General features: G+C 40.2%; 1 protein-coding gene across 1 annotated transcript in view; it reads left to right on the top strand.

The window, feature by feature from the left end:
* The first annotated feature begins 170 nt into the window (after window positions 1-170).
* Window positions 171-12,736, top strand: part of dlgap2a (discs, large (Drosophila) homolog-associated protein 2a) — a 161,180-nt gene continuing 148,614 nt past the window's right edge. Inside the window, exons 1-3 of the mRNA XM_034122696.1 lie at window positions 171-217; window positions 9,951-10,005; window positions 10,871-10,918. Coding sequence (XP_033978587.1) covers window positions 197-217; window positions 9,951-10,005; window positions 10,871-10,918 — 124 coding nt within the window. The 5' untranslated portion in view covers window positions 171-196. The remainder of the gene's footprint in view (window positions 218-9,950; window positions 10,006-10,870; window positions 10,919-12,736) is intronic.

Raw genomic sequence — 12,736 nt, 5'->3', positions numbered from 1 at the left:
GAATCCTGCAATAACAGCGGTTTGGGGTGTGCGCACACCACGCCAGCTGTAGGACGGGGTGGAAGCGAGATGAGAATACTAAGCAGGCACCTCATGGCTCAGCATCAGCACCGGGCTGAGTTAGGATTTGCGCACCCTCCAAACTTGGCTTGGGACCTCAGCATGTGAACGGGCTTTGCAGGAAGAGGATCCACCTATGATGTCAGCTCTGAAGAAGGTAAAGCCTCTTTTGTATCTCTTATTGATCTTCTAACAAATATTTAACTCCTAAAATCTGACATGTGCAGGGTTCTGACATTGTTATGTGTCATCTTACAGTAATGAGAAATGCATGCAGTGGTGAAAAATGGGTGTGTTTAAGCATTTTGGTTGCATGATTTTCTTAATTGGGTATGGCAAGCAGACTTTTGACAATTGACTTTTTCCTTAAAGATACAACTGCAAACCCTTCCATAATGATTTAAACTGAATGTAATACAAACATGCACATTTATTGAAATATGTTCAGTCATCACAATAAGAAAAAAATAAACAGCATATTATGTGTTTTGCATTACCTGTGTGCATGTACTTGCATTTTTTCACAACTCATCTGATTTGCCACATGGATGTAATTCCTGCACTTGAATTTAGCCCTGAGGAAGAGGCTTGGATGAGGAGCATTTCAGGCAGAAAAAAGCCCACTTAGTACAAGGCTAACTTCTCAAATGGATGTTATGTCTCCCCACACTCCTCCTGGTGTGCACTGTCATGTAATACTGTATGTAACATGCCGACTGTAGTCTCTGTGGGTGTACGATCTTCACTGACTAAATGTGTCTAGCCAATTGTGCTGGCAATTCTGAATGAGAAGCTTGAATCAGCTATAAAAAGAAAGCATGAGCTGTAGGTTTTGTAAGAAACAAGGGACTACCCAGACCTGTGCAAACATGTTATATAATACCTTGCAGTGGATTAGGCATTGAATAGCATATGCACAATTCCCAAAAGGCTTGTGATTGATAAAGTAATGAGACTTGTACTCCTTTGAATGGGTGATAATTGGTGTATAAATCAAGCCTTTTCTGCTGTTGGAGATGTTGCAAGATAAGAAAAAAAGTTAAGAGGCTGTTTGTGTAAAAAACTTGTCATCAGTTTCAGTTGTGCTCTGACACATCGCATTGTTTAGGATTCAGTGCAGACGCAAGTATTGATGTCTCAGCTCCAATAGATTCCCATGATTGAGCGACACAAAAAGTAAGGAAGTTGTTTAGTGCCTGTTTCAGCACTGCTGCCGAATCCACAGCAAATCCACAGTATTCAGCACACACAGTGAGTGACAAAGTGCTGGCTGCCAGCACTCACAAAGTCAGACATCATAATCAGAGGTGCTAAAAATAGGAGACCATATTCATTGCAATGCTTTAGAAGCTGAGCAGAGTTTTTGCTGTTCGCCTGCGCAGATGGAAGTTTTACCAAGATGCTCCTGTATGTTGTACTCCTTCCTTCTTAATAATGCAAAAAAACTTTATTTTTAGACAGCATTGGTCCGCCAGCCTTTTTTCAATAACACCCAGATGCTTGGTTGTGCAACTGATGGACTCTTTCACTTACATATGTGCACTGTGGTGCATACAGAAATGGCATTTTCTGCCACAAGCATTTTCTGCCACAAGCATGTTTAATTCCGGGTCCCATGTTCATTTATTATGCAGGTGGCAAGAAGTGCTAAAGAGCAGTGGTAATGGCATTCAGCAGCAAACATAATTACTTGTAATCAATACAAGTGAGATTAACAGTATCTTTGTGTGTGCAGGTTTATGTGTGTATACATTGCCTATGTGTGCGTGTGCTATATGCATATGAAACTGAAAGAGAGGGAACCTGTGGGTGGACAAATGCTAGGTGGCGGCAAGCGAGAAATACATGCCTCTGTAAGACCTTATGTGACTGAAGAATAAATTACTTGTCACTTACCAGCTTCAGGGGGGAGCCCACCTTTCACCTCATCCACATCACTCGCTCTGCTTTAAAACTGCTTTCAATCAAAGCCTGATGAATTATACGAGATGAAAAAATCTTTACTCAATGCTACCAGGCAATTTCCTTACTTGAAAAGAAGCCTATCATAAGCTACCACTTGCGTACAAAGAATAAAGGACAAAAACACCTAATTGAAAACTGACACCGCATCCCCTCAGAAGAACTTTTAAATAGGTAGCTCGTTTCAGGGTATTTTCAACGCACCTCTAAAAAATTGCTTACATGACCATACAGAGTCTCACAATGTTGTGAATGGGAAGCTTGTGTGGACCTTGCCTTCTAGACAGCAACATGATACGGCTTTCATAATCTCTTTGAAGATGCATAGAAAACTTGAAACGCTACATTTGTGCGTGTGGTGATGTCCTTTGGTGTTGGGGGAGAGAGGCAGCAGTGCATGTAGACAAGTTTGACTAAAAGAACATGTTTAAACATTTATCAGGCTCTTTTTTTATTCATCCTCTCATCGTGACCAATGGTCTTCTCCTCTATCCTTCCGTGTACCATTCTTCTTCTGCACGATAGGAGGAAAATATGCGGCAATGTGGTCGCCAAACCAATATTTCTTGCGATAAAATAAATAAACACATTTTACTCAGTTCTCCCTTTCTGCTGCCTCGGAGAAACGTATAAAATACAACACATCTGTTAAATTTGAAAAATACGAGAAAATGAATTCCAAATGTTTGTATTGAACTTTGAGCAAAAAGTGCCAATAACAAAGCAATAAAAACAATACATGTATAGTAATAACATTTCTAACAAATATTCTTTTAACTTCAGAAACCCCTGGGTGCAGTAGCACAGTCGTTCATAATGTGTTTATACTGTACTACAAGAGGACATCCCAATCCCATCCAGATTTTTTTAAAAAAGAGATTTTTTGCAGCCCTACTTTTTATTCCTCTTCCCTCTCATTTGAATGCATTCTCTTCCCTGCACATGCACCTTATCCACCTTATTTCTTTCCCTCTGTCTCTCTTTTTATGTCTCTATTCCTTCCCTCTTGAATGCCCCCCCCTGCACTTCTGTAATAGTTTGGCTTTAGCAGAGGGATGCAGAGGGAATGCAGGGGATGGATGGGACATAGTGTTATGAATCTAATAATGCATGAGAGCCAAGTGTGTGAGCTGTAATATAAAGCATGTGAGTATTTGTGTGTGTAGGTGTATCTGTGTATACCTGTGCACCAACACTACTCAGTTGATTGCCTTTGCACTGTGCTGGGCACGTATCTTCCAGGCAGGTGGGTGCCATTGCACATTCTCCAAGTGTTACTGTCACTGAAATAACTGCCACATAGCCCCAAGTCAGATGTGACTCATTACAAGGGCCATTAGCAAGCTGGTATACATTCTGTAACCTTTCCTCTTTATTGTAATTGCACAGTCATTAATACAGACAGTTTGATCCCAGTTGGAATTATCGTCATTTATGAGGATTTTACTGGGCTGTCATTGTCAGCCAGACAATTACATTTCCATCCTAACAGCAGCTGTCTTCGGAAGTTGGCACAGCAAAGAGTGGGCTGCCCATGCCTCTTGACAGCTGTATGCCTTTGAAAGTCTTTGACCTGAAACAAAAGAACATCATCTCCTGGTCTTAAAGGAATTAGAAATGTGTCCCTTACGGGCCTCTGTGTTAACACTGTTAAAATGTTAAATATGATTCCTGTCCAAGTGAAAGATCGTACAACTCCAAGTACTTGATGTCCACCTTGAGTTAAAGTTCTAATACTATTACTGTTGGCGGAAGGCCCAGCTCTTTTAAAACAAAGTCTTTAGAAAACCCTTTAAACAAACAAAGAACTTGAATAAAGTAGTCCCCTCTAGAGGAGGACATTGAAGTAGCTCACCTTTTGAACAGTACAGGTCTAAGAGATTTGATTAAGCTCCTGGGAATTGCTTACATTTCCCCAATCAAGCTGTTTAACAAAAAATACATTTTTCCTACTAGTAATACCTTGTTGATGTAAATCAATGACCCTATGACATCATATGTATTTTCGGTAAAAGTCATAAATCAGTGGTCATAGATGTATTAGAGACCAACAATGGGTCATTTGCATTATTCCACTTAAACATCTGGCATATTTGCATATTTCTGAATGATACGCCATTCATTGGTCCACCGTAGGATTTTAGGTAAAAGCTTTGAATTACGTCCAAACCTGCGAAACACGCCCCTGCACCTTCCAGATGCACCACTTGCCTCCATGCATGAGCACACGGAGGGGATCTCCACTTCTCCTTTTCCCTTTCATCTATATGCCTACCCATGTCTCAGGTGGTGCATGTTCTAAAGGAGTGAAGTGAAGTTAAGGTCAACACAAACTACGAGTTAGTCATGTGGATTGTATTTTAATGCTGTAGATTACAAACAAATACCAAATGCCATGCTGTCATTTCCATCCAGTCAAATATGGCATCTCGATATACCGCGTCAGTTTCATCTTATCCGTGTTAGTTTCCACTCAGCATGTGCATATGTTGTCTTTTCAAAATAAACTTCAGAGGAAAAAAACTGGTTCGGTTGACCAAAGTTCTAGGTTCTGGTTAAAATAAGCACATTTGTAAGATAGTTAAGTAGCTTAAACAACTTGTATACATAACTTAGAAGGTTAACCCAATGTTGACCTTTCGATACACACATGGTACTTACTGTACACAGGCGTCCTAAGTGAAAGTCCATGTGTTTTTGGACCCTCCGTCCACCATGATCCTCTCCCTATGTAACTTTCACACTTTTGATACACCTTACTTTCTCCTTCATTCCCGCCATGGCCACCGTCACGTAGATTGTCATATTATAGGACATCATTGAATATGTTGTACAGTTCTGTTTGTCCTTTCTCTTTAGCCATTACTGATGGGAGTGGTTACAGTGCAACTCTTATCTGATGCTTTATCGGCACACCACTACATTTAATAATTTGCCTGGGCAAGAAGGGAGCAGACGGCGCTTAAGGCCAACAGGATAAGCTTTGAGATGCATTGGAGTGACTCCACTTCCCATCCGTCCTCTCAGATCATTAGATCACCAAGAGTTGCTCTCTAGCTCTCAGCAGCAGGCGCCCAGATATCCTATTATTACACTGCCACTTGATAATTGCCTGTACCCAGCAGTTATAGTGTGGGTAGATGGGTAGTGAGTCTGTGTGTCTGCGTGTGGCCGGTATGAAGACAGGTATTTGTGATCATCCTGAAACACCACTGGGACAAGAGCGGTTCCTGTTGACCGGTCACACTGTGTTGCCCCGAGTCTCAGATCATGTGCAGAGCCATTACAAATCTGGTGCATTGGAGCCTGACTTGTTTGGAGGCATTAACACAAAAGTCTAGTAGCCTACAACTCAGTTGACACACCCAGCTCACCACTGGGAGAAAAGGAACAAGCAACAACAAACAAGACTCCTTCAGCTTCTTAATGTTGTAACTTTACTTTTATGAGCTTCAGTTTGGGCACAAGTCTAACCAGACAGTCTATTTCCGATCCTCCCTGATGAGTAGATAAAATCAATCTCCCAGACAAATGGACTTTCGGGGAGGAGAGCAATCAGTACTTTTGTGTCTGGAGTCATTTTCAGAGAGCTGATATCAGACAGAAAAGTTTCCTCATGGACTTAAATGCTGTGCGACTCACCTGAGTCGGCCCTTTTGATTGTTCGTCTCAGTTAATGAGCATGCATTCAGCTCTCTCTCTCCTCGTCCTTTGCTGCAGTCTTTGCCTGTATGCCTCTCTTGAGTGCTTTTAGTACATCTCTGTGAAAGTAGCCCAATAACTCCATTGCCCAAAACATGTAACTATATTTCATCGAAAAGTAAAAAAAAATAAAGTTTTTCTGTTTGTTCTCAGAAAATCGTCCTAAATAACCTAAATGGATTCTGTTGTGAATGTAACTTTGCTACCCCCAACTCCAGTCTAAACAGGCTCTTCTATCTCATTTGTATTTGATGAGTCATTTTAAAAGTGGCTGAATCAGGTGCTATAATGGATGTGATGCCACACTATTCTGTAGATTGATTACATGTGTATATATATATATATATATATTTTTTTTTTAAATGATGTTGACGTCTTAAAATATATCTTGGGAATCTAAGAAATATTGTGTTTTGAAGTACACAGCATATCTAAAAGTTTATAATTCTATTATCAGCATTTCCTTCCATTATTATAACAGTCTTATGAATCAGAAAACTGTATTTATCCCGGGGGGAATTGGGTTTCTTAATGACCAAAACACTATAATATACTGTACTTTTATCCTGTGCATAGCCCACCTTATATGCCAGGAGAAATGTAACGGTGATGAAAGGAGTTTCTGTAAACATCTACTTTAGGAGCAGTTAATGATGTCTCCACTCAATCCTTTGTTCTCACAGCCTCAGGCTACAAGAGAATGGGGACTGATTGTTAAGTGCGACAACATTGCCAAATGGAGCCTTTTATTAACTTGCTGACTCTTTAGATTTGGCTTCTACTTTCTAAGCAATGAATTTCCAGTAAGTAATACAAAAACGGCAAAACTGTCAGATCAAAAAGCTGATTTAATGGGTGATGAAAATGGATTGGGTTTTGATATAATAAAGGTTATTTATTTCATGGCTGCTCTTTGCATAAAATCAGTCGAGCTATTACCTGGCTGTGATTTGAAGGAAACCAGCTATTCAAATCTTTGAATAATACGACAAATCTGTGCAAATACCAAAAATAAGCCAGTGTTTGCATTTCCAGTTGTCCCAGTTATGCGTCCATAGGATTGTCCTGATGTGTCTTGTAAATCTGTCTTGTTCGAATGAGGTGACACAAATCCTCACAATCCTCCTTTTTGTGCTCATCTAACGATAAGCTTGAAAAGACAAACGGATGCCCAATGCATTTCTCTGAAATGAGACGCCTTGTCTCCAGACTTCAATTCCTTTAAGGTGTAAATGAGAGGCAAGTGACGACTCTGTGTGTCTGAAACACTGAAGAGTGTCTCTGAGAGTTTGTTTCCACACTCCTCCACTACAAGCCGCTGCCAGCCGCCCAGCTAGCCAGCATCAATTATAACTGTACATCATGCAGCTGTTTGAGTCATTACAAAGCAATCATCTCATCTCTGCAGAGATTTCTATTTGTGGCCACCACACAACTGTCCTTTACACGTGTTTTCTGAATAGCATTTTGATGCATACCATGGAATAGAAGGCACTCATTAAGAATCCTTTCAAGTCATTTGAAGTCGTTACAAAAATAAGTCTGTGTTTATCTAAAGGTCCACATCTTCTTCAGCATACTTTTCTATTATGTTTACATACACACACATTAACCTTAAATGAAAAAATAATTTATACTGTGATTTAAACCTATTTGAATAAATTATATGAAACACAATATAATTGATAAAATACTTTTAGTCAAATTGTTTTCACAATAGCTTTGATACTCCGGTTGCCCTATTAGCTTTAGTTAAAACTTGTATCTTTGTTAAGCTCCGTAGGTTAAGCTACTTTTAAGACCAGATAATAATACCAATCTACACTGTCCTGTGAAAACTATATCCACAAATTCAAAAATATAACCATGAGCTAAGAAAGACAGCCATGCTGAAGGCTTTGTGCAATTTTCTAAACAGTCTAATAGGATTTTGAATGGTTAATTTTACACAAAGACATAAGAGACAACTCAGCCATTCTGTGCCATACGTCTGACTACAGGCGACAGTGGTGTGCCCTGTGATCACTGCTGAACCAATGGGTTGGCTTGACTTCATAATCAAATGATCAGGTGTCTGCCAGTATGTTCAGTATGTCACAAGCACATGATTTTCTAATGAATTGTTGTAAAAGTTGCAAAATCCTTTGTATCGGGGAAAGAAAAAGTAAGATTAAGGATATGAAAAAACTTTATTGCTAGAGGTCAAATGACTAAGCAATGAAATGCATTTGGAATGGTAGGACGTATGTTTATTTTTAATAGAAGTAAAAGTAAGAGCTTATACAGTACCTGTTCCTTCAAACTGAAGTTTAAAGTGGACCTATCATGCTATATTATAATAATATAGTGTAGGACCATACCTATATAAGGCATATTTATACTTTTTTTTTTTCAAAATACCAAACAGATCATGCATTTTAGCCATGCCTCATTTCGCTCAATTTGCACTTTTTTACCCCTGTTTTTGCAAGGGCAGATTCAGTGAGAACAGCACCACCTACAGGCCTGGCATATGTACTACAGCGTCTCCAGCGCTTTCGAACGGCAATGGCCGTGGCTGTCTCCTCCTGATTGGTGGAGTTGGCCCAATAGCCGTAGCGCCACTGTCCTGACGTCAGGACAGTGTTCAAATCTGGATCAGTTTTGATCAGATCCGTTGCAGCCCCTTTTTTAGAGATTTGGGTATGGAGGAAAATAGAGAGGGTTGTGTTTTCTGACACTTGGTGAGTTCCCTGGAACACCGGGGACACATATTCATGTATAAAAGACGTACAAAAGTGCATTTTGCATGATAGGTCCCCTTTAAACTTATTTTGGCATGTTACATAGGACAGTATTTAGGATTTTAAGATTTTAAGGACGAAAGCAAACTATGAGCACAAACTAGCTTGGAAGCGTTTGTATGAATGATGGATTATCTCTCCTCTTGCTGCTGATAAAGTAGAAAGTGAGATGACAAAAGTATGTGCTTAAGGCCCTTCTCCTGTATGAATTATATAGTACGTTGATATAGCTTTTGAAAAGCCCCCAGAGACAAGCCATTATAGTTCATTTCTATTTCTTTCCTGGTTTTCTCTATCTTTTCAAGAGGTACCTTTTTATATTCTGCCCGTCTCCTTAATTAAAACTGTCACTTATCTGATTGCTCTTGTTCAGTCCTAGAGAGAAGCAAAATCACTGAGAGACAGGGAAGCCGGATATAACCACCGTGTGAAAATGTAAAAGAACGTTAACATTATCACAATGAAAAGTAGAGCAGAGAGAAAGAAGAAGGGTGCTGTCTATATTACTAAAGTGATTTTGTACAATAATGAGCCTGTCAGTCAGAGGCAAGGACAAAGAGGCACTGATAACACCTGCTGTGCCACCTCCACATCTCCTTCTCCTTTTTAGTTCCCTGGACTTATTTTTAGTGGAAATTCTGAATATCTGTGCCTTGTGAACACCGATAACGGTATTCAGCGTCACCGCAAAGCTTAACAAAAATCTCATCATTAAAAAAAATGAAAAAAGGGAGGTTTCGTTCGATTCGAGATATGATTTTGCAGATGCATAGGTGCAATATATCAGCAGCTAAGATACACCCAAGATTGATTAGGATTCTATTGTAATGCTCACAGAATAGACTGTAAGCATGTATTATTGATTAGTGATCACTTCAGGCGTGTGAGTTGTGCAATAATTGGCTTTTATATTTGCTGTTACAACTTCCTGGCATGGAAAGATTGCTGATGGAGCAGAAAGAGCTTCTAAAATCGGCCCCGTTGATGCGACCACACCAGATCGACTGATAACACTGCCAACCTTTCTCCTGTCTCAATCCAGCCATTTTCTTCTTTTTTTTTAGTCTCTATGTTGTTCCATTCCAATGGAGTGTTAGCGTATCATATTTTCCTTCACACGCCATTAAACCCACCTTTTGACTGTTTGTAGTCTGAATCAGAGTAGAAAATAAACCTTCAGCACACATATCCTCACCGGGACCATCATTTAGTGCTCCACTGCTCACATCAGAAGAAAGGTGTTAGATAAATAACGCAAATGGTGTGAGAAATGTGCGTATCGTGCCACTCTGTAATTGTTGGTCGCAGCATGGCTCGGTGCTCTTTGTCTGAGCTTCATGTTGTTTAACTGCTTCGAGCTGGTGTGATATTAACATCTTTCCCCCTCTCTCTCTTTCTGTCTCTCTTTCAATCCACCTCCCTCCGCCTTGTGTTTCTTGAAAGGTGTTGCCAGGCATACTGAAGAAGCATTGCTGTATCATACCAGACAGGAACACAGGTAAGGACCTCACAGATGTGCCCTCTCCAGGAAACACACCTGTCACACACACAAGGAGGGAGCCAGTTAGTGGGAGTCTTGGAGTGGGTGGGGGGGGGGTCACAGTGGGTGGGTGACTTTTGTCTGTCTATGTGTTTTTGTTGTTTGCTCTCTGTACATCTGTGGGCTCATACCTCATGTGCTGGATATATTTACTCTTAATAATGTACTCTTTATGTAGTTAAACCACACTTAATCCACATGTTTGGATAGCCAGAGAGAATCCTGGACACAAATAGTTTGTTTGAGGTTCTCTAAAGATAGACGCAGACAAAAAATAGAAATAAAAAAATACAAGGCTGCCTGTTTTTTCAACATTTAAATCCCCTTCATCATCATGTCATAGTCTTGTTAGACCCAAAGAAATCCTCCCCGATGAAGGCTTGATGCCAACAAACGTCAATGTTTATGTTAAGGTCTAACGTGACTACACATTCTGGACACAAATGGGTTTTTTTCTTGGATAAGAATGTATGTAAGAAAATTAAAATGTGTGTCTACATATATCCTCATCAAATGCTTTTTGGCTTTCCAACCTTCATTAGGTTTTTTTCCTTTTAGGTCTAACGTGACTATGGCGTGCCTTAAAGTTTTCTTGCTTTTATTTGACCCCTTATTATTTGGCCACGAACTGATCCCTTTGTGACTCTTACTATACTGATGTTTTATTGCTGCTACATTGTTACCGGTAACACAATTCAGGATCTTCACATGGGGTTCTCCATTTGACCTCAAATTCTCCCCTCACAGTTCAGAGGGAGGGGTACATTGAAGGCACAGTTGTTGGGAAGTTGTGATGATGACGGGCTTCTTCACATTATTGCAGGTGTCAAGCGGTTGCTGATGAAATTGAAGAGCAGGGAGATATACTCAGGTACATGGCCGCAGTCCTAACAAAAATGACTTCTTCTTCTATTACTCTCTGTGCGTTTACTTCTGGGCGACTCTCTAACTCCTCACCTGCAATGAGACTGCATGTGCTCTGACCATCCATCCCACTAACAAAACCTCCCTGATGCTGCTCTGCTAGGTCCGCTCATTTCTGCAGTGAACCTGGCCCTCTGTTTTGCACTTAGTTCTGCAAAGACTGATTTCTACCTTTTGAATGTTGTGTTTCTCAGACACATGATTAGAAAGCTCACTGCACACCCTCGCCAAGTGTGAGCTGAAGAGTAGAGCACGGGCGCAGCAACCTTGGCGATAAAGAGAGACCTGGAAACTTGTTAGGAGTTTTAGGTGTTGCAGCACTGAACTCCAAGTTATAACCGGTAGGCATCTCGCAGCGTGAAATTAATGTTTGATGGAGCATACAGGTGAGATCATCTGCACTTAAGCCGATAAGAAACTTCACAAATCTGTAAATCAGCAGTTTTACTGAGGTTTTGAGCATAAACGTTCAGGAAACCACACCTGAGCCACATTTTAATTTAAACCACTCTATTCATCTCTCTATTTCAAGGATGCCAGATGTGTGGGGCTCTTAGTATTACACAATCCAACAATAAACAAATCCTTAGGTTTAATTGATTACAGAAAACGTTTGTAAAGAGATTTACAAATGTTAGCTCGGGAAATATTTTACAAGACTTAGCTTTCTTAGCAGGACGAGCTTCTATATGTTTAGTTAACAGGGCTGGCATTCACTGCATGAATATGGAGGACCCAAGGGGGCATCTCTTGGCTTGTCTAAGAACAAGGTGTTCTGACAGAGTGGACACTTATTAAAATAACTCATGAATATTTATATGTGAAGCTGTTTTTTAGGGAAGTTTTAGCAGACGCTGGTATTGGATAAAGATGTAGTTGTAGTCTTCACGTTGTGTGTCACAATATGAGATTTTCATAGGTTTTCTTCTCCCAAAGCGATATTTTGGCGATATCTATAGATCAAATGAATCCTTAAGTTCGTAAATTGTGTGTTTTTCTCTCTTTTAGCAAATGAATAAAACTCGTCATACAAGGGAGGTGGATGGGAGTCTGTTTCCATAACTTTACTCAAGTGCTATAAAAACAATGGGAAGTGAAAAGACAACCAGATGAACCGATAAACCCACATGGCCTAAAATCTGTCCATACCTGAATCGAGACACCCTCAACTTTTTTATGTTGACTTGACAGCAGCATCCGCTCGACTGCACACATTCCTTTTCTTTATAAATAGTTGCTCCTCCCTGAAAATGCCTTTTATTCTGATTCATTGCACTGTCAAGAAGCCACATTACATAGTGAATAGTCAGCAGTAGTGCATTGTCATTTTTAAACTACTTCCACCAAAGTTCATAGATCATCATTCAGCCACCAGTTGCATCTCAAACACCATTACAGTCTTTACTTTTTAGCAAGGCACACTCACATACAATGGCAAACAACCTCAGTGCCCCCAGTAGTTTCTGTATTTACAACATGGCATCCTGTTCCCTGGCAACGCAGTCAGTGAGTGCAAAGACTGTCCATTTCCAGTAAGCATGTATTTTTCTCTACTGTTAGGATGACGCATCTCTGTTGTATTTGCATATGCTAAACAGATGGCATACAATACCACTGGCATTGGATGATCATTAGTGAGTACAGTAGTGTTGAGTCAGGCCTGGGTCTGCCTACGGAGAGACACGAGTTGAGAAATTCAGTGTAGGGCTCGAGGAAGGACGGGGTAAAGAGAGAGAGGGGTGGAATATCTGGAACATGACGAGTA

Source organism: Trematomus bernacchii, unplaced genomic scaffold (genome assembly GCF_902827165.1).
Source record: "Trematomus bernacchii unplaced genomic scaffold, fTreBer1.1, whole genome shotgun sequence".
Lineage (NCBI taxonomy): Eukaryota > Metazoa > Chordata > Actinopteri > Perciformes > Nototheniidae > Trematomus > Trematomus bernacchii.
Note: the sequence above shows the minus strand (reverse complement) of the source record. Positions and strands in the feature narration are given on the sequence as shown.